The following is a 25247-nucleotide window of genomic DNA, read 5'->3' as shown; positions in this document are numbered from 1 at the left end:
GGATTTTCCCGGAATGACTGAATCCAGGGGCACGGGGGCCAACCTTATTCTACGGGAAGGGAACCCCCCCCCCTCCGGAGCAGGCCCGGGAGGCGGCCCGTGGGGACCCAGGAAGGCGCGCGTCTGGAGCGGAGCGGCGGCGGCGGGGAGGCGGGGAGGCGGGGAGCCCGCCGGGGGCGCGCCGGAAGGAGCTCGGGAGCCTCTGGGAGCGCCCACGAAGAGGGGCGGCGCGCGCGAGGGAGCGCCAGGGCCAGGCCGCACTTACAGGTTGATGGTGCGTTCCAGGGTGAGGGGCTTGGTCTGCTGGATGTACTTGTTGCCGAACTGGTTGACCCCCCGGGGCCAGCCGGTTTGCGAGCGATTGGGCGGCACCACAGACATGCTGGCGAGCTCGAGTACTGGCGGCGAGAAGAAGCGGGGCGGGCAGGGAGACTTTCCCTGCGCCGGCAGCGGTTATTTGCGTCCCCCTCAGCAGCCGCCACCGGCCATTAACAGGAGAGCGCAAGAGGAGGCGAAGGCACGCCGGAAGTGCATCCGGAGCCTCTGGCGGCAGGAAGTGGAGAGGCGGTGGCCTGCTTGCCTAAGCGCCACTGGGCCAATCGCTGATGAGATGGCCGCAATATCTGGAGCTTCCATTGGTAAGTCACGAATGGGTTCCACCTCCTCTTACTTTTATAATTCCTATTGGGCGGCGCTGGGGAACACGGGAAACGGGCATTCTGGGAATTGTAGTCAGCTTAGGGAAGTAGCTGCTTCATCAGTGTGGCGTGGGTCTGGAGCTTAAGAGGAGATGAATGGGAAGCGGCCAGCTGAGCCCAGCCCGGGCCGGGCGGGGAAAAAGGGAAAGAAGGAGGTGATAGCGGAGTTTTCGGACGCTGTCACGGAAGAAACCTTGAAAAAGCAGGTGTCCGAGGCCTGGAGCCGCCGGACGCCGTTCCGTCACGGTAACTGGGCGCTGTGGAGGGGGAGCTGCCGCCCGGGGTCGGGCTCGAGTCCTGCCATCGAGCCGAACCCCCGAACCCCCGAACCCCGGGCGGCAGGGCCGCGAGACAGGAGGCCCTGGGAGACGGCGTGACGGCGGCCACCTCTCACTCTCCTGCTGCTCTCTACCATTCCAAGTTCGGTGTGGGTTTAGAAATCCGAGAAGACCGAGAAACGTAGGCCCGAGAGTTTGGGGAAGCAGAGGGCACGCCGAGTTCGTAGTTCCTCCGAGGGCAGTGATCGGTTATCCCAAAATAGTGTAGCCAGGGCATTTGTGGTGAGCTGCCAGACAGCTGGCACCCGAGCTTACTCGCCTTTACACGCCTGTGAGCCGGCCACGCGACCCGTGGAAGTAAACGAGTGTTGAGCAGGGGAAGGAACCCACCTTGAACGATTCCGGCCTCGGCTTCAGATGCCGCTTTAGAGGATGAGAATTCTGCTTTGCATCACGCTTTCCCTCCTAGAGTTTGCCGTGATTTTTGTTTCAGTCGTGAAGTGCTTTGGAGGGGGGTGAGTCCTGGGTGCCTGGATGCACGTAGAAAGGGAGAGCCTAGTGTCTAAAGGCCAAGCTCTGTACACGCAGGGACTTGTCGATACCCTCAGCTGTAGGATGGAAACAGTGATGATATGTCTACCAAAGGGTTGCCCAGGAGATGAAGTGACCTCAAGGGTGTAAAGCACCACTGTGTTTGGCACGGGGTGGGTGGTGGTGGTGGCTATTAATATTAGAGGGTACCTAATCTAGAGTATCAGAGGCAGTAGGGAAAATGTTGAGACAGAAATCAAGGCATCAGAGAGTTAGCTAGAACTGATTAAATATATATATATATATGCCTCTAACTGTAACCTGGGGAAAGAAAAGGCAGGGTCAAAGAAAACTTGCCAGCCAGTAATGCTATTCTCTCTTTCCATTTTTTTTTTTTTTTTTTTTTTTTTTTGCAAGGTGGGTCTGCAGAGGGAGAGGAGAGGGAGAACCTTAAGCAGGCTCCCCACCCAGTGTGGAGTCTGCTGCAAGGCTCTACCTCACAACCCTGAGATCATGACCTGAGCCGAAATCAAGAGCTGGATGCCTAACCTACCCAGGCACCCTTCTATTCTCATTTTTAACTTGCTTGTTTAAGTTTGGGGAAAATGAATAAAGAATCTAAAATATATTTAGTTCAATAGCTAATTGTCAAGCTAAAGAACTCATAAAAGTAGGGTACCTGGGTGGTGCAGTGGTTGAGCGTCTGTCTACCTTCAGCTCAGTCATGATTCCGGGGTCCTGGAGTCAAGTCCCACATCAGGCTCCCCACAGGAAACCTGCTTCTCCCTCTATATCTCTGTGTGTGTGTGTGTGTGTCTCATGAATAAATAAATAAAATCTTAAAAAAATAAAAATTTAAAATATTAAAAACTCATAAAAGAGCAGGAACCTTAATTTAGTGATATCACCAGTACTCCTAAGGACCGGTATTTTAAGTACAATATGTTTAAAAAGGAGTCTTGAATGGGTAAAGAAAAAAGGGAAGAGCTTATACTTCTTCCCCCTAATCTTTAAGTACTAGGTTTCTGAAAATTCATGACCATTCCCTTTTGTATTCTCTCTGCTCTGCTAATCACATCAAAAATATAAAAGGAGAAAAAGCCATAAGTAATGTTTTCCTTCCAACAGAGGCCATTGTCATGGACATGGATCCCTTTCTTCACTGTGTGATCCCCAACTTCATCCAAAGCCAAAACTTTCTGGAAGGGCTTCAGAAGGAACTTTTGAACTTGGACTTCCATGAAAAGTATAATGATTTATATAAGTTCCAACAGGTATTTATGTCCCTTTGACATTTACCCTTCCACTTCAGAAATTCATTATCTACGAAATCATTCATTACCTTTAGATTTGAGGTTTTAAATCGAGTTTGCTTTGGAGGGTCCTTGCCTTGACATTGTGAAAAGCACTCATTCATTCCACATGAGCTTACTGAGTATTTGAGTGGTTTTTTGTTTTGTTTTGTTTTTGGGTTTGTTTGTTTGTTTGTTTGTTTTTTAGCTTACTGAGTGTTAATGATGTGTTAGGTGTATTGCACGGAAGCCTCTGACAGTTCCTTGTCAGACTTCAAAATCTAAAAATAAGAGAGGTGCTAGTGATGATGACAGATAGTTAAGAAATACAGTAAGCCAGTGAGTTAAGTACATTATTGAAATAAAAGGGGGCGGGGGGTAAGTACATTTTGGGAATTAGTATGCTGAAGAGAGTTGTATGTTGGAAAATAATACCCATTTAAATTTTTGAGTTCACGTCTTTATTTTAGGTGGCTTGATGTATTGCAGTATGCTGTGCATTGCAGTACGCCCATGGAGAGTTAGATCTATTCTTTTTTTGGTGGACTATTTAATTTGGCAGGAAAGACCACATCAAAATCAAGGCTGGTATTTCTACTCTTGAAAGACAGGGCTCAGTCCAGGTACAGAAATATAGGTCATTGGTTTCCCCAGCTTGAGGGAAATATCTTTTTAGTGCATGATGTACATCACTCTTGGAAATCCTTTATAAAATCTCAAGGATATCAGCTCTTAAAAATCACAGAATAATGTAAAAATGAAAAAGATGAAGAATTATTTTGTTTTCTTTGCATTTAACCCTTTGAATTCTCTTTTATTTAGGATAAGAGAGTAAATAACAGGATTTCCCTCTCCTACTTCTATTCTTTTGCACTAGAGCTGATTGTATCCCCCGGTCTATCTTTGGGCCTTATACATATAATTGAATTAGCCAATTTAAATACACACACCATACAACTCTTAATAATGCAGGAAACCTGATGAAAATGAAGCTGTTATCTTAGTAAAGTTACATAGGTTAATTAAAAGCCACAATTGTCCGCCTTTGTAATTATATCAACTTCAATAACACTAATAACAATAACACTAATAACAACAATAACACTAGGTCTCTTTGTTGGTTTATGGACATATGTATCTCTGATTACTAAAACTGAGAAGTCAAACTGGTTTTTACCTAATGCAGTTTGGTAGATGAAAATACTTCTGTGATGTCAGTGAGTGGCAAAATAATAAAAAGGACCCTGGGTAATGAGAAGGGGAAAAAAAGATTACTTTAGATCACATGGGTGTTTGGCAAAACTCTTCTCTGCTGTAAATAGTTTTTACTACGCTCACTTTGGGACTGAACTTCATCCTAAAACAGTAAATGTAAAACCTATTTTCAGTCTCCTGTCCCTTCAAACTTTGCTTGTATCCCCTTTTCTTTGCTTGTGCTATGAATCGCCTTAATAATTAAGTGTATGACGTCTTACAACCCTCCTAAGCAAGTGTGTCACTAGGAGTTGCCTGATATTCTTTATATCTTAAAGCAAGTATTATTGAGTGCTTGCTTTATGCCATGCTAAGTGCTTTTATAGTGATTAATTCATTAAGTCCTCAACAGTCATATGAAGGAGGTACATTACTATTCCTGTTTTACAGATGAAGGGAATACATCTGTCTTTTTCTTCTCTTCTGGTCCACCTCTGTGACATACAAAAGAAAGCTGTTCCTAAGGAAAAAATACTTTTGACCTAACTTTGCCTTTCACCTCATTCCTCTGCTCCTCTCGACAGTAAAGTTCCATATAAGTTATATGTATTTTCTCAAATACTTTCCCCATTCTTGGTTAAGCCCACTTTTCATCAGGCTTTTACCTACAACTCCACTGAAACTACATTTTCAAGGTCACTCACAACTTTCATATTAATGAATCCAGGCATGGGTTTTCAGGACTCATTTTACTTGACCTCCCAGCAGCACTTGAGCTACTATGTTACTTCTTTCTCCTGGATACATTTTCTTTACTTTCAGAGAGCCATGTTCTCTTGGTCTTCCTTCTGCCTCTCTAGCAAGCTCTTGGTTTCCTTTGGTAGGTCTTCATTTTGTACCTGCCTTTTTTTTTTTTTTTTTAGATTTTATTTATTTATTAGGAAGAGAGAGCAGGGGAAGGAATAGAAGGAGAAGGCGACTCCCCGCTGAGCAGGGAGCTCGACATGGAGCTTGAGTCCAGGATCCTGAGATCATGACCTGAGCTAAAGGCAGAGGCTTAACTGACTTAGCCACTCAGGCCCCCTGTACCTGACTTCTTAATGAGAGAGTACTTTAGGGCTTCGCCCTTGGGCCACTTCCAGGCCGATTTCCAGGGAATCCCATGGCTTTGCCTCTACTCTTGGATATGTGTTAAGTGGCTCACACTTAGGTCCAAAACTAAACTCCTGATCTTTTCCTCCTAAATCAGCTCCACCTGCAGTTTTCCCCATCCCAGTGAATCGATCTTTCTAGGTGGCTTCAGCTAAAAACCTTCAGGTCCTCTCTCACCTCATACCAGTTCGTCAGGAAATTCTGCAGTCTCTGTCTTCAAAACATATTTAGAAAAACCCACTTCCTTCCACTTCTACTACCAACAGCTAACACCCAGTCTAAGGCATCTTTGCCTCTCATGAGGATTATTCTGTTAGGTATTAACTAGTCTTCCTTCTTTCACTCTGCCCACCTACACAATCACAGCCATTGTGTTCTTTTAAAACAACAATGGACCCTAGAGAATTGAAAACGTGTTCACATAAAAACAGGTACACAAATTGTCATAGCAGCATCATGCATAATATCTAAAAAGTGGTAAGAACCCAAATGTCCATCACCGGATGAACGGACAGGTGAGTGTGGTCTTTCCACATGATGGAATACTACTCAGCCAGGAACAGGAATGGCATGTAATGCTGCTGCAACATGGAGGAGCCATGGGAATGTGTTGAGAGAAGCTAGATGTGCAAGGCCATGTGCCATAGGATTCTGCTTATATATAATGTCCCAACTACACAAATCCCTATAGAGAGGCAGAAAGTAGATTAATGGTTGCCAAGACCCTGGGGGAGAAGAGTATGAAGGACTAACTGCCTAATGGATATAATGTTTCTTTTGGGGGTGGGGATGATAAATGTTCTGGAATCAGTAGTGGTGGTCTCACAACACCGCAAATATACTAAAATCCATTAAATTACATACTCAGTTAAAATGGTAAATTTTAAATTATGTGAATTTTATCTCAATTTTTTAAAATGTACATGGGATCCTGTTACTCCCTTGCTCAAAACCTCTAATGGTTCCTCATTTCGTTGGCAGAAGGAATTACTTAGAAGAGCTCCCAGGCATCCTATTGCCTCTTTGGCTTCATCTCCTGCTCTTCCCCACATTCCCTCTGCTCCAGCCACACAGTCTCCTTGGATTTCTAGGCCAGGCATGCTTCACACTCAGGACCTTGAATCTTCTTCTTCTTCCTTTTTTTTTTTTTTTTTTTTTAAGATTTATTTATCTATTTTTAGAGAGAGAGAGTACAATGGGGAGGGGCAGAGGGAGAAAGAGTCCCAAGCAGATGCCACACTGAGCAGGGTACCCGATATAGGGCTTGATCTCATGACCCTGAGATCACAACCTGAGCCAAAATCATGAGTCAGACATTTAACCAACTGAGCCCTCCAGGCATCCTGGAACCTCAAATCTCTTTGCCTAGATATTCCCTTGGCATGTTTCCCAACGTCCTTCAAGGCTTTGTTCCACTCAGCAAAACCTAGCCTGGCCACTGTGTTTGTACTCACAAGCCCCTTTCCACTTCTGCACGCCTAGTAACCTCATACCCTGCTGGTTTTCCCTCTGCATTTGTCACTTTCTTTCATACTAACCATTAGCTTTTTATGTTTACTGTCTGTCTCCATCAAAAAGAATATAAGCTCTACTGTCAATAACTCTTTAAGTATTTGTTGAATGAATAAGGCACAGAGGGGTTAAGTAACCCACCTGAGCTCCCATTAGAGGGGCCGTGCATCACACACAGGCAACTTGGCTTCAGAGTTCAGGCTCTTCACCACGATGCTAATACTGTGAGGGCACTCCCTGAACTGCTTTCCTCTGTGTGTCTAATAGATAAAGGAAATGCTTTTTTTTTTCCTTTTTTCCTTTTTTATGATCAAGTCTGATGATTTGAAGAAGAGACGAGAGCCTCACATCTGTGCTTTAAGGTAAACAACTGATCATATTTGTCGGGTGCGGAAGATGTTATGTCATATAACATTATGTTATTATCCCATTTCATAGAGGAGGAAACAGACTGAGAGATTAAGTAACTTCTTCAGGCCTTCCTAGATGAAGACAGAGGGAGCTAAGATGCAAACTCAAGTCAGTCTGAGTCCAACTTCTCAGTGTTCAACCTTGTTAGTAATCAAGGAAACACTGCTGGAACCATTTTTCACATATTAGGTTGGAAAATATTCAAAACCCCCAGTGTTAACAAAGTATAGATCCCTTTATACACTGCTGCAGTTTTTCTTAGATGATGGTTTTAAAAACTATCAAAACTTAAAATTGTGCTTATTTTTTTGTAGTGTCATTCAACTTAAAAGAATTTATCCTGTAAAAAAAAAAAAAAAAAGAATTTATCCTGAGAAAATAATCAAGGATATGCTCAAAAATCCCATACAAGTTCTCGTGTTGTAATGTTTAAAATTATGAAAAAAAAAATTAAAGATTAATTTAGAAAGAGCATTCACGTGTTAGAGGAGGGGCAGAGGAAGAGAGAATCTTTTTTTTTTTATCATTAACTATATTTATTTTTTTTATTTTTTTTTAATTTTTTATTGGTGTTCAATTTACTAACATACAGAATAACCCCCAGTGCCCGTCACCCATTCACTCCCACCCCCCGCCCTCCTCCCCTTCTACCACCCCTAGTTCGTTTCCCAGAGTTAGCAGTCTTTACGTTCTGTCTCCCTTTCTGATATTTCGCACACATTTCTTCTCCCTTCCCTTATATTCCCTTTCACTATTATTTATATTCCCCAAATGAATGAGAACATATAATGTTTGTCCTTCTCCGACTGACTTACTTCACTCAGCATAATACCCTCCAGTTCCATCCACGTTGAAGCAAATGGTGGGTATTTGTCATTTCTAATAGCTGAGTAATATTCCATTGTATACATAAACCACATCTTCCTTATCCATTCATCTTTCGTTGGACACCGAGGCTCAGGAAGAGAGAATCTTAAGCAGACTCCCCCTGAGTACAGAGCTTGATGCAGACCTCAGTCCCACAACCCTGAGATCATGACCTGAGCCAAAATCAAGAGTCGGATACACAATCCACTGAACCACCCATGCACCCCAAAACAGTGAAAAATTGTGTACAAATAATATGACCATGCGTTGAGATTTATATAGATGATGATACAAGCATGAGCAGGAAACTGCAGCAGTTAAATACAATATGTGTGAACTTTTACACATGAGGACGAAAAAGTTAAACCTGATTTCACTAATTCTAAGATACGTTTTCTTTTTTTTTACATGTCAGCACTGCTGAGATCCGGTGTCTCACAAATTACTGTTGTGTCCCAGTTTAACTGGCAACACTTTTTTTTTTTTTAAGCCATTTTTTTTTAATTTTTTTAATTTATTTATGATAGTCACACACACAGAGAGAGAGAGAGGCAGAGACACAGGCAGAGGGAGAAGCAGGCTCCATGCACCGGGAGCCCAACGTGGGACTCGATCCCGGGTCTCCAGGATCACGCCCTGGGCCAAAGGCAGGCATTAAACCGCTGCGCCACCCAGGGATCCCAACACTTTTAAGTAATATGTAAAATAATACTTCTTACAGGGGAGGCATGTTAGACTTGATGCAGTGCACTTGTCAAGAGAAAAGATGGCAAAACAGCACACACAGTGTGAATGATTTTTCAAAAAGGGATCTGTTTGGCTATCTAAGTGCAAAGGAAAAGACAGAAGAATGGAATGTTTAAATCTGGCTAGTAGGATTTCAGATTTTTTTTTAACAGTTTCTTTTTACTTATAGAGTGTTTTTCCCCACTTAGTTTTGCTACAGTAGCACATGTTACTTTGTAATAACTTTTTTTGTTATGCAGAAATCATTTTTTCTCTTTTTTCCTCTGGGACATTTTCGTATATAAATGGCAACCTGCACAGATGGTTATTTCTTCCAGATTCTGAAGTATTGCTCATGAATTAACTGTAACTCATAATATTTCATATTTACTTAGACCTTTTGTTGTTGTTGTTCCAAAGAAAGGCAGTCACACTTTAAAATATCCCCTTAGTTCACAGCATGACTCTGGTAAGCATTTCCTTTGGGACTGAGGTTCCATTCTGTACCCACAGGATAACAGCCAGATGATGTGAGAGATGAGATTCCATAGTCTATAGAAAGGTGATCTTTATACTTACTAGTTGGGTTCTGTGATTTTTCTGATAAATTCAATTAATAAATGAGAATAATGATAAAATAACCCTGTCCTTATGACACTCTCATAGAGAAACTATAGAAAGAGCTTTTTATGGAATACATTTGAGGAAACCAATACTACCAGTAAAAGAAGGATTTAAGGCTTTGATAATAATTGCTTAAAGTGTCAAGATTTTGCAGAAATGTTTGCCACCCACAACCCAAGCCTCCTTCAGCACTTTGCTAGTTCATTCAATATAACTTGCAACTCTGTTTTTGAAGTTACATGGCACTTCTGGTTAGACCAGCCTAGCACAGTGCTTTATAGAATTTTTTGGATTGGCAATGCATAGTGTAGATTAAAATTTTAGGAGATCAGCCTGGAGACATGATATTTAATTATGAACAGCGTAGTTGCATTTTATGGGAATTTGAGTTATGTACATTTGGAGGAAGATGATCCAAAAACTGTCTGTGCAAAATGTGAACCGATATAAGTCCTTTCAAAATGTTTTCAATTCTTCAAGAGTAGCATAATTTCAAATTTGATTGGCTGAGTGAGTTATAAATTGTGTTAAAGAGATTTCTATAGAGAGCCACATTAGCTGTTGAATGGGAATGTTCAGCATCTCTTATTGGTATCCTGCTAGCATCAGAACTTCTATGAGAGTTTTTCCAGATCCTACACAGCATAATATTCACCATTATTACAGCTTAAAGTTTTTAATCTGCAACAGTGTCACCCAAGTGGTCACTAACCAGTGGAATAGTATTAGTGCTGGAAAATATATCTAAAAATCAGTAACCTCAGAAAGGAACATCGGTGTGATAAATTATGAGAGAGGGCAAAGCACTGCTGTGATAGGGCATAATATGAATTTAAGAGGAAGAAAGTAAAATGAAACAGCAGAACAAAAATCTGTTACAGTAGAGAGATTTGTATTTTTTTCTCTTTATTTCGGTTCCAAGTCCTTAAGGGGCTACTGCAGCCTCTAGGAAAAAGTAGCTGTGGCTGAGATCCAAACACTATGGCTAACAAGTTACCCTTGTTGACATTTCTAGGAAAGTTCTGTTTGAGGATTTCCGGACCTGGCTTGCTGACATTTCCCAGATTGACCTGGAATCAACTATTGACATGTCCTGTGCTAAATATGAATTCTCCGGTAAGAAAGATAAAGCCCTTGATGTCTGGAGGACTCGCAGGCTTTTAACTAAACAGTGGCAGCAAAATAGCATTGGCGTGCCAGGATCCTAGACTTGCACATGTCCCCTCACAGCAGTGGGAGCTTCTTAAGAAGGAAAATTTGACCCGGCTCAAACACCGAAACACCCATCTTATTGGAAGGGATAAAGCGGTGGTTCTCTTTGGTGGAAATATGATGGAGGCCATTGACCAAATTTTCAGAAAAATGCTGATAATGCACACACATGCCGACTTCGGGTACAGTGTCAGGAAACTCAGAGGTAGTATTGTAAACTACTCTTAGGCTTCCTAGGGAGCAAATATCGCTTGGAGCCTCTTTTTCTTTTCTTTCTGTTGTTATTGTTTTTGAAGGTAATAATGGACTACATTCTTAAGGAAAAAACTTGGAACAGCATAGAAGGATGCATTGTAAACCTTGACAGGCTCCAGCACCTTCTCTTTGTCTCCATTTCTCTTCAGAGGTATCCTTTGTCACCAGTTCCCTTTTGTGAGCATAGAAATGTCTTTTTGAAAACGTGTTTGCTTTTTCACCTGAAAGAAAAAGTGTTTTGGTTTGTTTACTAAGTGAAATTTTGACTTGAGTTTACTCTCATACAGTATAAAGTATAATGGGGAAGTATAAATTGGTAACAACTTTTTAAGGATAACTGAGTGATACGCAGGACGAGTCCCAATATACACGCTTTTTAAAAACTTTTTCCTTTTTAATTGAAATAATTTCAAACCTACAGAAAAGTGGCAAGCTTCACACAAATAATTTTTCCTGTTTTACTTGAGAGTAAGTTGCTGTACTGCTCCATAATTCCTATGAACTTCAATAATTCCTACAACAGGGACGTTCTCCTAGATGATGGCAATAAACCATCAAAACTAGGAAATTAAGGGGCGCCCAGGTGGCTCAGTCAGTTAAGTGTCTGCTTTTGCCTCAGGCCATGATCCTGGGGTCCTGGGATCAAGGCCCACATTGGGCTCCCTGCTCTGCAGGGAGCCTTGCTTCTCCCTTTCCCTCTGCCTGACGCTCCCTCTGCTTGTGCTCTCTCTCTCACACACATACTCTCTCTCAAATAAATAAAGCCTTTTTTAAAAAATCGGGAAATTAAGATCAATACATTATTCCCATCTAATCCATAGGCTCCATTCAATTTCAGTTATTTGGTACTTCTTGGCCAAAGGATCCCATCCAGGATTACACAGTACACGTAGCTGTCATGCCTGGTTTGGTCTCTCTCAATCTAGAACAGTTCATCAGTTTTGCCTGGACTTTCATGGTTTTAAGGTTTGCAGATGTCTCATTTGGTAAATCTTCCCTCAATTAGGTTTGTCTGATGCTTCCTCGTGATTAGATTCAAGCCTTGCGTTTTTGGTAGGAATGTTACAAAATTAATTATGCTTTTTTTTTGTTTTGTTTTAACTACATCAAGTGGTACATGGTTTCTATGTGTATTGGTCTAGTCATACTAACTTTGATTACTTAAGGTGGTAGCTGATGTCACGTTTCCCACTGTAAACTTAATTCTTTTTCTCTCTGTAAGTTAATAAGAATTTTTTGGGGAGATACTCAAAGATTATGTAAATATCCCATTTCTCCTCCAACTTTAATTTGCTTGTTTTAGCATCCTCTGCCATTTCTTGCTAAATTATTACTTATGCAGTTGCCAAATGGTAATTTTTTTAATAATAAAATCATTTCCTTTACACTTATTAGTTATCATTCTGCTGTAAAGGAAACCTTCCCCTCTTTCCATTTGTTTATTCATATATTTGTCAGTGTAGACTTAAGGGTTACTGTTTATATAATGGGCTATAATCAGTTGCTGTATTATAGTGATGCTCATACTGTCCCTGATTTAATCAATGGGAGCCCCTTTAAACTGATTTCCATGTCCTGTTGATGTGTCCCCATCATTCTTATATATCTTATTTCCTAGCAAAACAAGATTTTTCAAGCTTGTCTTATATTTCCCCTGCTCTAGACTCAGAGTCTGCCAGTCTTCCAAAGAACCTTGGTTGCTTTTAGTGATAAATGCTGCTTAAAAATCAGGATCTGGACGCTAGGTGTTTTTGCTATTAGGGCATCACTGCTCCCAGGCCTTTCAGTAGAAAAGAGGCAGCAAACACGGATGCATGTACATTCACATGTGAATTTATGTGTTTATCTAGAAGATCTAGAAATATGTAGATATCTGACTATATAAATATCTACATACATAGGAAACTCAATTCACATTGATTCCTACAGTTCCAGTTCAACACCATAGGGTTAATCCCACATTTCTCCATTTCCGTATTTGTAATTTCCTTCCTCAGCAATGAGAACCATGGTTTCCATTATTTTCAGTGTATTTCTTTATCAAAACAATCCCTCCATGTGTGAACAATCACAGTTCACTGTAGCATACCTTCCCTCTCCTGCCCTGCACGGATGCCTACCTTGCTTAGTCCCACCTGACCCTTTTAGATGTTTTAGCTCAGGAAATTAACAGGAACCAGTACCAAAAGATCTATGTACAGTGATGTTCATTTGGTCATTGAAGCATTTTTCTTAATAGGTGAGAAATGGAAACAAGTAGAAGGGTTTTTTAAAAAAGATTTATTTATTTGAGAGATCGAGAGAATGTGAGTGGAAGGGAGGGTCAGAGGGAGAGGGAGAAGCAGGCTCCCCGCTGAGCAGGAAGCCCAATGTGGGGCTTGATCGCAGGACCCTGAGATCATGACCTGAGCCAAAGGCAGATGCCTAACTGAGTGAGCCACCCAGGTGCCTAGGTAGAAGATAATTAAAGGAGAAAGAAGATAATTCATAATCTGTATAGTAGAATAACTATACAGCCATTAAAAAAATCAATGACAGGTGTGTATAGTGATAGAGATGGACACTTGCCAGATAATAAAACATCCACCAAAGAATCATTGTAGGACACCCATTTTTTCTTTAAAGCAAATGTGTATAGGAAAAATACTGGAAGAATATATGAAAAAAATACTGTTAATGATTATCCCTGGGATCTGTCCGTATATTTGCTCTTTAGTGCTTTTAGAGTTTTCCATATGCCCTGTTTTATGTCTCTGATTATAAAACAGGAATGATACATGTCATTTCAGAGCTGGAGGAGCTCACAGTACAGGTGAACATCAGATGGACCAGTATTAAATCGCAGGATCAGATTAGTGGCTGCTCCTTGTGGTCACAGGGACGTTAAAGTATGTGTTGCACTATTGCAGATGCCCTCCTCTGCCATGACGACGAGCTGGAAGGGCGCCGGATAGCCTTCATTCTGTACCTGGTTCCTCCCTGGGACAGGAGCTTGGGGGGCACCCTGGACCTGTATGACGTTGATGGTAAGACAGGCACATGCTCATAAGCACTAGTAGCCACTTCAGAGCTCTTATACACAATGCATGTACTCCTCCAAGGAGCTGGAAGCCATTCAATCGGGTGACAGTCTCAGGGGGAGTGGACACCAGCCCTGACAGCCACCTCTCTACATTGTACTTGGAATCATTACTCCTGAGGGGGAGTCTGTTGACATGAGGAGTAGTCATTCCCTACTCCTGAGTAATGACCGTGGAAAGTGCAGCGCCTGGAAAGCTACTTGGAGCCATCGGTCTTCCGGGGCCAGTCCATCTGACAGGAAGTCAGGGTTGTTTCCTAATGACCAACACCAGATGTTGACTTTAGAAAACTTTCCAAACTTATTGTCCCCCTCCTCGATAACAGACAGATGCCATAGTAAGAACAGTGGTCACCTAGTGGAACTAGCAGGCATGAATGAAACAGATGGAAGGGGGTGGCATTTTGGGATCTGCAGGGTACATGAAATTCCCCTCAGAAATCTGAAAACTGTCAAAGTGAAACAAGGCAGCCTGAAAGTATTCAGTGGTAACGAAGTCACATTTGTGGTTGTGTTCTCTCCTGGTGCAGAACACTTTCAACCAAAGCAGATTGTCAAGTCTCTCATCCCTTCATGGAACACATTGGTTTTCTTTGAAGTGTCTCCAGTATCCTTTCACCAGGTAAAGATTATAAGCCACAAATATATAGCGTACTAGGAATCATGCCTTTTAGTCCTCTGTTAACAAAATGTGACAGCTTCCTGTTGGACTTCCATGGCCAGGTGGTACCCACATCCAGTGTGACAGATCTGGAAATTGGCACGCCCTGGCCAGTCATCCTCCCACTTAGCTGGTACATTCATCTGCTGCTCTCCTTGTCCTTTCAGGTGTCTGAAGTCCTATCTGAAGAAAAGTCACGTTTGTCTATAAGTGGCTGGTTTCATGGTCCTTCACTGACCCGACCTCCCAACTACTTTGAACCTCTCATACCTCGGAGCCCTCACATCCCACAAGATGTAAGGATAAACGCCTGTTCTTATCTTAGAAGCTTTACTGTATGGTTTGTTTTCCTGATAATGAAACTGGACTTTGAGTTTCCTCTTTCACTTTTCTTAGGTAAACTTTTGATAGTGTTTCTCAGGCAGTTTTCCAGCACTTTTAAGTGTAACAAGGAGAAGATAATAAAGTGAGGTTTTGCATATATTTTACTAGCATGAAGTGATGTAAGAACAAAGACAATAGGAATTGTTAATTCACATTTTGCATCTGCTGCTTCTTTGTAAGCATGAAATTTTGTATGATTGGATCAACCCTACTTATCTGGACATGGATTACCAAGTTCAAATTCAAGAAGAGTTTGAAGAAAGGTCTGAAATTCTCCTCAAGGAGTTCCTTAAGGTAAGCCAGCACATCCTGTCCAGTCTATCTTGGGGACGTAAGTAGCAGGCCCTAACAAAATCTCATTGTTAAAACAACTTGTGCTTTTGTCTTTCTTGCTGCTTGGATGGGTGAATAGACATCACTAAAGGAGTTTTTGGTTAGTTCCTGGTTAGAATGTTTGTATCATCCTTTTCTTCCAATAAAATATATAAGCGATGCTAGTAGCTAACGTTGGTATTGGTTGTATGCTTAGTGGGTTAAGAGTCCCTAGTGTGGGGATGCCTGGGTGGCTCAGCGGTTGAGCGTCTGCATTCGGTCCAGGGCATGATCCTGGAGTCCGGGGATCGAGTCCCACATCGGGCTTCCTGCATGGAGCCTGCTTCCCCCTCTATGTCTCTGCCTCCCTCTGTGTGTATCTTTCATGAATAAATAAATAAATAAAATCTTTAAAAAAAAATAAGAGTCCCTAGTGTGTTACCTAGTTATCTGGAATCTCAGTGCTACACACACAGACACACACACACACACACACACAAACTTCTATGCTTGAGAGGGAGCTGTAGGTAGCTTCCTTCCTATTCATTTAGCAAATATGGTTTCCTAGAAGTTTACTATTGCTTTTAGTAAAAAATAGATTATTAACTGATCATCATGTATTAATGAATGTTTGACAATGACGAGACAGTGTGTTTCAGCAGAGAGGGAAGTATATCAGGAGTCAGAAGACTTTATATTCATGTCCTGGCTCTGTGGTTTTATTAACCTGAGCAAGTCACTGAATTTCCTAGAGCTTTTAATTCATCATCAGTGAAACTGGGATGAGAGCTGCCTTGCTCATATTGAAGAGTTGTTGTGAGAGCCAAACAAGATGTGGTGTGGTGCTTCACAGTTGACCCTGGGTCCCATGGAAGCACAAACCCAAGAGCTTTCCTCCATGAGAAAAAGATTGAGACAGACTCATACTGTCTCTCACTCTCTCTGTCTCTCTGTCTCTCTCAGAACTTTAAAGCTGACGTTAGCATATCAAAGAATTTGAGAAGTCTTATAGTAAATAAACTTGTTTGATCGTATTTTATTTAGCCTTACCTAAACCAGGCTTTGGGATCCTCTTTCCTCCTTTACAGCTGATAGGGCTACTGTTTTGAGAACACTCCTTGGGAAGCTATGTTAAACATATACATAGAAAGCAAATTTCAATAGATTAATCAGCTTCTTGCTTTACACTTGGCTTTTTCTATTTAGAAAGTTGGTTACATAAGGGTGAGGCCTACAGAGACTCTCAGTGTGATGACGTTGACTGTTAGGCAGTTTAACTGTTTTTCCTCACGTCTTATGAATTGAAGAGACTGTATTATGATCTTTGTTTTATAAATACAGTAGTCTGAGAGGTTTAGCGATTTGACATGAGCTGTACAACCACTAGTGGAAATAGCCCAAATTGATACTGGAGTGTCTTGGCATGCTGATGATTATCAGTCTTTGTTCTGGCTGCACTGTATCAGGCCTGGGGGATCTTGGGCAAAGGGGATGAGTGTCTACTGGCCTTTTTAGGAATCAGCCAGCAGGATTCTGCAGTACAGTCCTGCCTGTAAGACCAGTGTGGGATCCTAGGGAGACTTGCAAACTGCTTCTTTCTTTGCTCATTTTCCAGCCTGAGAAATTTGCGGAGGTCTGTGAGGCTTTGGAGAAAGGAGATGTGAAATGGAGCAGCCGAGGTCCCCCTAACAAAAGGTAGCATCCAGACATTTGCTTATGCATTCAGCACCTGCCTATTTGTCTTCCAATAATAGGACATCGGCCCTGGTGATGTTTCATTCCCAGGGACATCCAGTAGCACACCTTGACAGAGCCTACTTGTGCTTGAGTTGGATGTGTAAGGACTTAGGGAGTGGGGTACAAAACTGGTGATCAGCTTTTACCCCATGAATAATTGTACATCTGTGCCTTTGATAAACAGCCTGGCATCACTGCTTTCCAGGTTTTATGAGAAAGCTGAGGAGACCAAGCTCCCCGACATTCTGAAGAACTGCATGGAATTATTTCGCTCCGAGGCTCTGTTCTTGCTGCTGTCCAACTTCACAGGCCTCAAACTTCACTTCTTGGCCCCTTCAGAAGAAGATGAGATGGAGAACCAAAAAGAGGGAGAAGGAGCCTCTGCCACTGATAACACTGAAGAAGGGACAAGCCACAGCTCCCCTGGGCCAGAAAGCAAGCAGACAGCCTTCCGCAGCTGCAGCCAGCAGAGCCAGGAACAGACAGACCCGGAGTCAGAGGAAAACGAAGCAAAGAAAGGTAAGCCATGGTTATGATTCATCCTTAGTGACCATTAAGCATTCACCATTCAACCATTGATTCATCCAGCAAACATTTCTTGAGCATCTGTGATCTGCTAGGCCTGCTTCGGGAGCTGGAGAACAGAACAAAGTCTTCGCTCTCCCAGAGTTTATATTCTAGAGGGAGAGGACAGAGCTTAAACGTGTCCACAAACCACAATGAAACCATAATGAGAGGCATTTGCAGAAAATTTGAATAGGGTTGTGTGCTGAGAAACAACCCAAGTGGCCTCTGAGGTGACCAGGCAATTAGAAAAGCCTGTCTCAGGAGCAGTTGTCCAAGCTCAGATCGGAATAACAGGAAGAATCTGTGGGAAGAACATTCTAGTTTGGAGGAGCAGCCATACATTTTATTAGGCTAACAATATATCAACACTGGACAGAAATAGGACTGACTTTGCCCCCAAACTACTCTAAAACACAAGAATATCAAAGAAAGGAAAGTGAATGGCTTATTTCTGCTAAGGATCAATAATAGCCTAAGAAAAACTTGCTTGAATTTGGGCAGATAGGTAGAAGGAAACTATTAAAAGTAGATGAAGTCTAGGGGCACCTGGCTGGCTCAGGTGGAAGAACGTTTGACTCTTGATCTCGGGGATGAGTTCGAGCCCCACATGGGGTGTGTAGATTAGTAAAAAAATAAATAAATAGACTTAAAAAAAAAGTACAGGAAGTCTTTCCTTCTCCACAAACAAGATCAAAAAGAGAAAAAGATAGTGAATTTAAGAGGTTAGACTTCTGTGGAAATTTTGGCACCAGTAACTGAGCAGCTACCAATTCAGTGTACACAGTTTGGCACCTACTAAATCAGACAAGAACATCTGGTGCCCGATTCCTCTCCTCAGTTTTACTCAGCCTGCTTACATTCTGTTTCTTGAGAAGGACCCTATTGCAGTCAGAAGAGCAAAGACAAGAGAGATAGGTACCCACGGAAACAAAGCCAGCAGCGAGACACAGAATCCACAGCAGCGTAACACGATTCTGTGGCCTCCCAAACTGACTGACCTGTCGCTTTGGTCACCGTAGATACTTAGAACAACCAGAGCCAGGTGGCTTTTTCTGTGCCAGTCAATACACAGGATAGCCTTTCTTTAAGAAAAAGGTTGACTTTCCTTGAGAATCGATAATGGCATCTATACTTAGACCCTAAAAGAAATCAGGTGAACATCAATGGGGCCTTGTGGGCTTCTTAAAAAAGTATTTGTTAACTTCTCTTCCTTTTTGGTTTCATTTTCATGGGAACCTGGAACTTGGAAAATATCTATACAGGCAGCCAAAGATGCTTTGTTCTATTACTGAGCATCTACTGGTTGCAAGTCACTGGGCCAAAGCAGGTGGCAATACAGAGGCAAATGTGAAAAGTAACTGTTTGTAAAGTTTATCATCTTAAAGAAAAAAGTGGTGACAAGGCCAGAACTTTTATAACTTTAGAGGTTTTATAACTTTAGGATGTTAAATGTAACCTGCATGGTACCCAGAAAGAAAATAGCTATAAAATAATACATAGGAGAAAATGAGAAAGGAACTTAAACATTTTCAATAGCAAGAAACCAACTAAACACAAAAGACTATAATACAGGAAATGAGGGACAAAAAAGCTGTAAGGCTTTTAGAAAGCAAAGAGCAAAATGACAGATTTAAATTTCTCTTTACTAGTAGTTACCTTAAATGTAAATGACAATCAAAAGACAGAGATTGACTGAATAGACAGCAACACAGAACTCAAACTATCTGCTGTCTACAAGAGACTCACTTGTGATCCAGAGACACAAATAGATTGAAAATAAAAAGATGGAAAAAGATGTTCCATGCAAATAGTAACCAGAAGAGAGCGGGAGTGGCTCTACTTATATCAAACAAAATAAACTGTGTTTTTATTTATTTATTTTTAAGTAGGCTCCACGCCCAGCATTGGGGCTCAAACTCATGACCCTGAGATCAAGAGTTGCAGTTTACCAACTGAGCCAGCCAGGCACCCAAACAAAATAGACTTTAAATCAAAAAGATTAGGGTGCCTGGGTGACTTGTGGTGGACTGTCTGCCTTCAGCTGCGGGCATGATCCCGGGGTCCTGGAAGTGAGTCCCACATTGGGCTCCCTGCATGGAGCCTGCTTCTCCCTCTGCCTGTATCTCTGCCCCTCTCTCTCTGTGTCTCTCATGAATAAATAAATAAAATATTTTTTTTTAAAAAAGAAAGATTAGAAGAGACAAAGAAGTACATTCTATATTTTTAAAATTCAGTACAGCAAGAAGATACAATGATTACAGATGTTTCTGTACCTGATGACATTCTGAAAATAATATGAAGCAAAAACTGACAGAATTGGAGGGAGAAATGAGACAGTTGTCCAGTAGTGGCTAGAGATGTCAGTGCCCAAGAGGACTGAACACGATAAACCAGCTAGATGTAACAGGTTTAACACAGAACATTCTGGGACGCTTGGGTAACTCAGTGGTTAAGCACCTGCCTTTGGCCCAGGACGTGGTCCTGGGGTCCTGGGATCGAGTTCCACATCGGGCTCCCTGCATGGAGCCTGCTTCTCCCTCTGCCTGTGTCTCTGCCTCTCTCTCTGTGTCTCTCATGAATAAATAAATAAGATCTTTCAAAAAAAAAAAAAAGACTTCTGATCTGTGAAGACAGAACGTCTTTAAAAAAAAAAAAAACACAGAACATTCTACCCCACAACAATGGCACATACCTTCTTCTCCAGTGAACATAGAACATTTTCCAGGACAGACCATAATTTAGGCCACAGATTATGTCTCGGTAGATTTTAAAAGATAGATACTGGGGTGGGTGGCTGGCTCAGTCAGTGGAGTGGGACTCTTGGTCTTGGGTTGTGAGTTCGAGCCCCACGTTGGGTGGAAAGATTATTTAATATCTTTAGAAAAGTGAAAACTTAAAAAAATAAAGATATCATAGATAGTACCCTCTCTGACTACAACAGGATGAAGTTAAAAAGAAGCACATTATCAAGCCCAGAAAAGACATGAGGAACCTAACTGAAGTGCATCTTCTGAGTGAAAGAAGCCAGTCTGAAAAGGCTATTTATTGTATAATTCCAACTCTATGACCTTCTGGAAAAGGAGAACTAAAGAGAGTGAAATCAGTGGTTGGGAGGGATTAGGACAAAGGGAGGGATGAAATAGGTGGAGCAAAAAAAAAAAAAGAAAAGAAAAGAAATAGGTGGAGCACAGGGCGTTTTTATGGCACTCAAACCAATTCTGTAAGATACCATAATGATGGATGCTCAACATTATGCATTTATCATCACCCATGGAATGTATAGCACAAGGAGTAAACCCTAATGTAAACTATGGACTTTAGTCAAAAATGACGTATCAGCATTGGTTTGTCAATAGTAACAAGTGAAGCACACTAAGACTAAGGTGTTAATAATAGGAGACACGGCAGGCAGCTGGGGAATCCATTTAAACTTACAACATTTATTCACGTTATAGTTTTTTATTTTGGGAACTAAATGTGTATTCCATCAAAAATTTCTTAGAAAGAAAGAGAGTGTCAAGGCTTTCCCCTCAAATAGTACACGACACATTTCTGACAATCACTGTAAGACTGGTTTGGTGGAGCAGTAGCTCAGGTTTATGGGAATGGCTTCCCTTTAGTACTGCATCTTTCCTATTTACTGTTCCATCACAATCTAGCAGTTGCATCAAAGTTTGTTTATTTTTTTTAAGTAGGCTCCACACTCAGCATGGAACGTAACAGGGGGCTTGAACTCACAGCCCTGAAATCAAGAGTCAGATGCTCAACCAACTGAGCCACTCAGACGCTCCTGTTTCAAAATTATTTTAAGTTTTTTCTGGCTTTCTGTTATTTTTTCTTAGACTCAAGTGTTCCCACATGCCAGGGGGAGCTGAGGCGTTGGAAGACCGGTCACTACACTTTGATCCATGACAACAGCAAGACTGAATTTGCCCTGGACTTACTTCTCTACTGTGGCTGTGAAGGTAAGAGGCAGAAAGGACCACAGTGAACTGTTCCCTTAAGAAGGGAGTCTCCTGGTGGCTCTCTCCAGCTGAACCAGTTTAGAAGTAATGTGCCTTGGCCAGAATCGCAGATCACAGAAGCTCCCTGTTGGAAGGGATCTTGGGGGGTCGTGAACTTCAGGCTCCAACCCAGAGGATTTTATTTTTGACTCAGGTATGGGGGATGGGGACCAAACCATAATTTCCCACCAACTAACCCCCCAGATCTACATCTTTTATGTAATTGTCCTTCCAGGTGCATTTTACATTTAATTCTTCATTTTCAATTCTTACTCAATGTTGATTGAATGGTAAATTCAAGCTTATAGTTCATAGAATCAGTTACTAGTACTGAGCTCACAGATTCCCCAGCTTTAAGCAATGTGGGATCAGCGATGTAAGAAGATGATGGAGAGCTTTCTGAATGCTGTTTGTTTTCCCTTTGTAAGGCTGGGAGCCAGAATTTGGTGGTTTTACTTCCTACATTGCCAAAGGTGAAGATGAAGAGGTAAGTTGCTTCTGACAGCAAACTATCCTTTTTAGTCCTTTTTTTTTTTTTTTTTTTTTTAAGATTTTACTTATTTAGTCATGAGAGACACAGAGAGGCAGAGACACAGGCAGAGGGAGAAGCAGGCTTCCCATGGGGAGCCCGATGCGGTACTCGATCCCGGACCCTGGGATCACACCCTGAGCCAAAGACAGACAGTCAGCTGCTGAGCCACCCAGGCATCCCTCCTTTTTAATTCTTGAGGAAGCTTTCATCCTTCAGAGACCCAGTCTTTTGACCTTCTGCCAGTGTCTTTAGCTGATAAATCCATGATGATCTCCCTGCAGTGGTTCTAATTTCTAATAGTGTGTATTCAGCAGACAGGTGAACAGAACAGAGCAATTCATTATATTGTATATACATTATATTAAATTCAATGAAAGGATAGAAGGTAAAGGTGAAAATTTTTAAAGACTAAAAAAAAAAAAGAAAAAAAAAGGAGAGAAAATGTAACCTCAACTCCATGGCCAACTAACTCAACAAAGCAGGAGAGAATATCCAATGGAAAAAGGACAATCTCTTCAACAAATGGTTTTGGAAAAATTGGACAGAATGAAACTGGAGCATTTTCTTAGACCATACACAGAAATAGACTCAAAATGGATGAAAGACCTAAATGTGAGACAGGAATCCATCAAAATCCTAGAGGAGAGCAGAGGCAGCAATCTCTGTGACCTCAGCTACAGCAACTTCTTGCTAGACATGTCTCCAAAGGCAAGGGAAACAAAGGCAAAAATGAACTATTGGGACTTCATCAAGATAAAAAGCTTTTGTACAGCAAAGGAAATGGTCGACAAAACCAAGATAGCTGACAGAATGGGAGATGTTTGTAAATGTCTTATCAGATAAAGGGCTAGTATCCAAAATCTGTAAAGAACTTATCAAACTCAACACCCAAAGAACAGATAATCTATTCAAGAAATAAGCAGAAAAGGGACACCTAGGTGGCTCAGTGGTTGAACGTCTTGCCTTTGGCTCAGGATGTGATCCTGTAGTCCTGGGATCAAGTCCCACAGCGGGCTCCCTGTGAGAAGCTTGCTTCTCCCTCTGCCTGTGTCTCTGCCTCTCTCTGTGTATCCCTTATGAATAAATAAATATTAAAAAAATAAGCAGAAGACATGAACAGACATTTCTCCAAAGAAGACATACAAATGGCCAACAGACACAGAACAAAATGCTTAGCATCACTTGGCATCATGGAAATACAGATAAAAACCACAATGAAAGACTACCTCACACTTGTCAGAATGGCTAAAATGAACAATTCAGGAAACAACAGGCGTTGGTGAGGATGCGGAAAAAAGGGAACCCTCTTACACTGTTGGGAAAGCAAGCTGGTGCAGCCATTCTGGAAAACAGTGTGGATCTTCCTCAAAAAGTTGAAAATAGAGCTATCCCACAACCCAGAAATTGCCCTACTAGGTATTTACCCCAAAGATACAGATGTAGTGATCTGAAGGGGCACCTGCACCCCAATGTTTATAGCAGCAGTGTCTATAATAGATGCCCAGATGTCCACTGATAGATGCATGAATAAAGAAGATGTGGAATATATATACAAAGAAGTATTACTCAGCCATCAAAATATGAAGTCTTGCCATTTGCAACAACATGGATGAAACTAGAGGGTATTATACTAAGTGAAATAAGTCAGTCAGAGAAAGTTATATGATTTCACCCATATGTGGAATTTATGAAACAAACAGAGAAGCATAGAAGAAAGGAGGAAAAAATCAAACAGTGAAATCAGACAAGGAGACAAACCATAAGAGACTTTTAATCATAGGAAGCAAACAGGGTAGCTGGAGGGGTGAGGGGTGGAGGATGGGGTAACTGGGTGGTAGGCATTAAGGAGGGCACATGATGTGATGAGCACTAGGTATTACATAAGACTGGTGAATCACTGACCTCTACCTCAGAAACTAATAATACATTATATGTTAATAAGTTGAATTTAAATTTATATATCGATCGATCAATCTATATATATATATATATATATATCTTTCTAGGAGCACCTGGCTGGCTCAGTTGGAAGAGTAGGCAACTCTTGGTCTCGGGGTCATGAGTTCAAGCCCCCTGTTGGGAATAGAGATTACTAAAAATAAACTTAAAAAAAAAGTACCCAGCAAGGAATAAAGATGCCAAAGGATGATCAGTAAGCATTTATTCTACTCTACTGAGAAATTGCACGTAAGCTAATAGTTACATGGTGCATTCCCATGAAATCTTTCAATATAGTAAGAAATAAATGCATTAGGTAAAATATTTCTGGGTATGTACTGGAATGGGACTCACGAAAATGCCTTGACAGCCAGAGGCTCCTCCTAGTAAAGGATCTTTTTAAAGATCCTCTACTGCCAGTCTGAGTACATGATGTGAAAACCATCTGTTTCATGGTGAATCATTGAAGAAAAGAGTTGAGAATAAGTTCTGTGTTCTGATGTGTCATTATATTTACTTATTTCAGCTGCTAACAGTGAATCCAGAAAACAACTCTTTGGCATTGGTCTACAGAGACAGAGAGACTCTGAAATTTGTCAAGCATATTAACCACCGAAGCCTCGAACAAAAGAAAGCTTTCCCAAATAGAACCGGTTTCTGGGACTTTTCATTTGTCTATTATGAATGACAGGGCTGGGCAAAACTGAAAGAAAGAGACCCCTCCTCGGTACTGGGAAGTACGCAAAAGCCACGAGGTGACCCGTGTGATGGTGTCCTTAGAATCTGTGTGTGGTAGGACTCCTCATCACTGTCCTCAATCTAGACCTTGGGCTTGGAGCCAGGTATTTCTCTCTTGATTTAAAAAAAAAAAAAAAAAGGCTTTTTTTTCTTTTCTTTTCTTTTCTTTTCTTTCTTTTTTTTTATGTTCACTTTTTTGTTTTCCATATGGGCTTCCTTAGTGATTTTTTAAAAGTTTTTGTGTGTGGTAAAATATACATGACATAAAGTGTACCATTTTAAGCAACTTTAAATGTACACTTCAGTGACATTGAATACACTCATGTGGTTGTGCACCTGTCATCACCATCCACCTCCAGAACGTTTCCATCTTCCTGGACTGGAGCTCTGTCCCCATTAAAGACTAACTCCCCACCCCCAGCCCCTGGAAGCCCCCAGCCCTATTCCACTTTCTGGCGCTCTCGGTTCATAGAAGTGGAACAATACAATATTTGTCCTTCTGCAACTGGCTTATTTCACCTAGCATAAAGACTTCAAGGTTCA

General features: G+C 41.5%; 1 protein-coding gene across 2 annotated transcripts; it reads left to right on the top strand.

The window, feature by feature from the left end:
- Positions 1-213: 213 nt before the first annotated feature.
- OGFOD1 (2-oxoglutarate and iron dependent oxygenase domain containing 1) lies at positions 214-25247 on the top strand. 2 transcript variants are annotated; one of them, XM_038531011.1, is made up of 13 exons: positions 214-638; positions 2636-2781; positions 6973-7019; positions 10301-10401; positions 13662-13778; positions 14362-14453; positions 14660-14788; positions 15057-15170; positions 16804-16883; positions 17131-17444; positions 21335-21457; positions 21925-21983; positions 24493-25247. In XM_038531011.1, the coding sequence occupies exons 1-13, from the start codon at positions 272-274 to the stop codon at positions 24652-24654; spliced, it is 1851 nt and encodes a 616-aa protein (XP_038386939.1). In that variant the 5' UTR covers positions 214-271; the 3' UTR covers positions 24655-25247. The 2 variants fall into 2 exon arrangements, with proteins under 2 accessions (XP_038386939.1, XP_038386940.1); XM_038531012.1 differs by lacking the exon at positions 214-638 and adding an exon at positions 716-944.

Source organism: Canis lupus, chromosome 2 (assembly GCF_011100685.1).
Source record: "Canis lupus familiaris isolate Mischka breed German Shepherd chromosome 2, alternate assembly UU_Cfam_GSD_1.0, whole genome shotgun sequence".
In the NCBI taxonomy this organism is placed as follows: Eukaryota; Metazoa; Chordata; class Mammalia; order Carnivora; family Canidae; genus Canis; species Canis lupus.
This window is presented reverse-complemented; position numbering and strand designations above follow the sequence as displayed.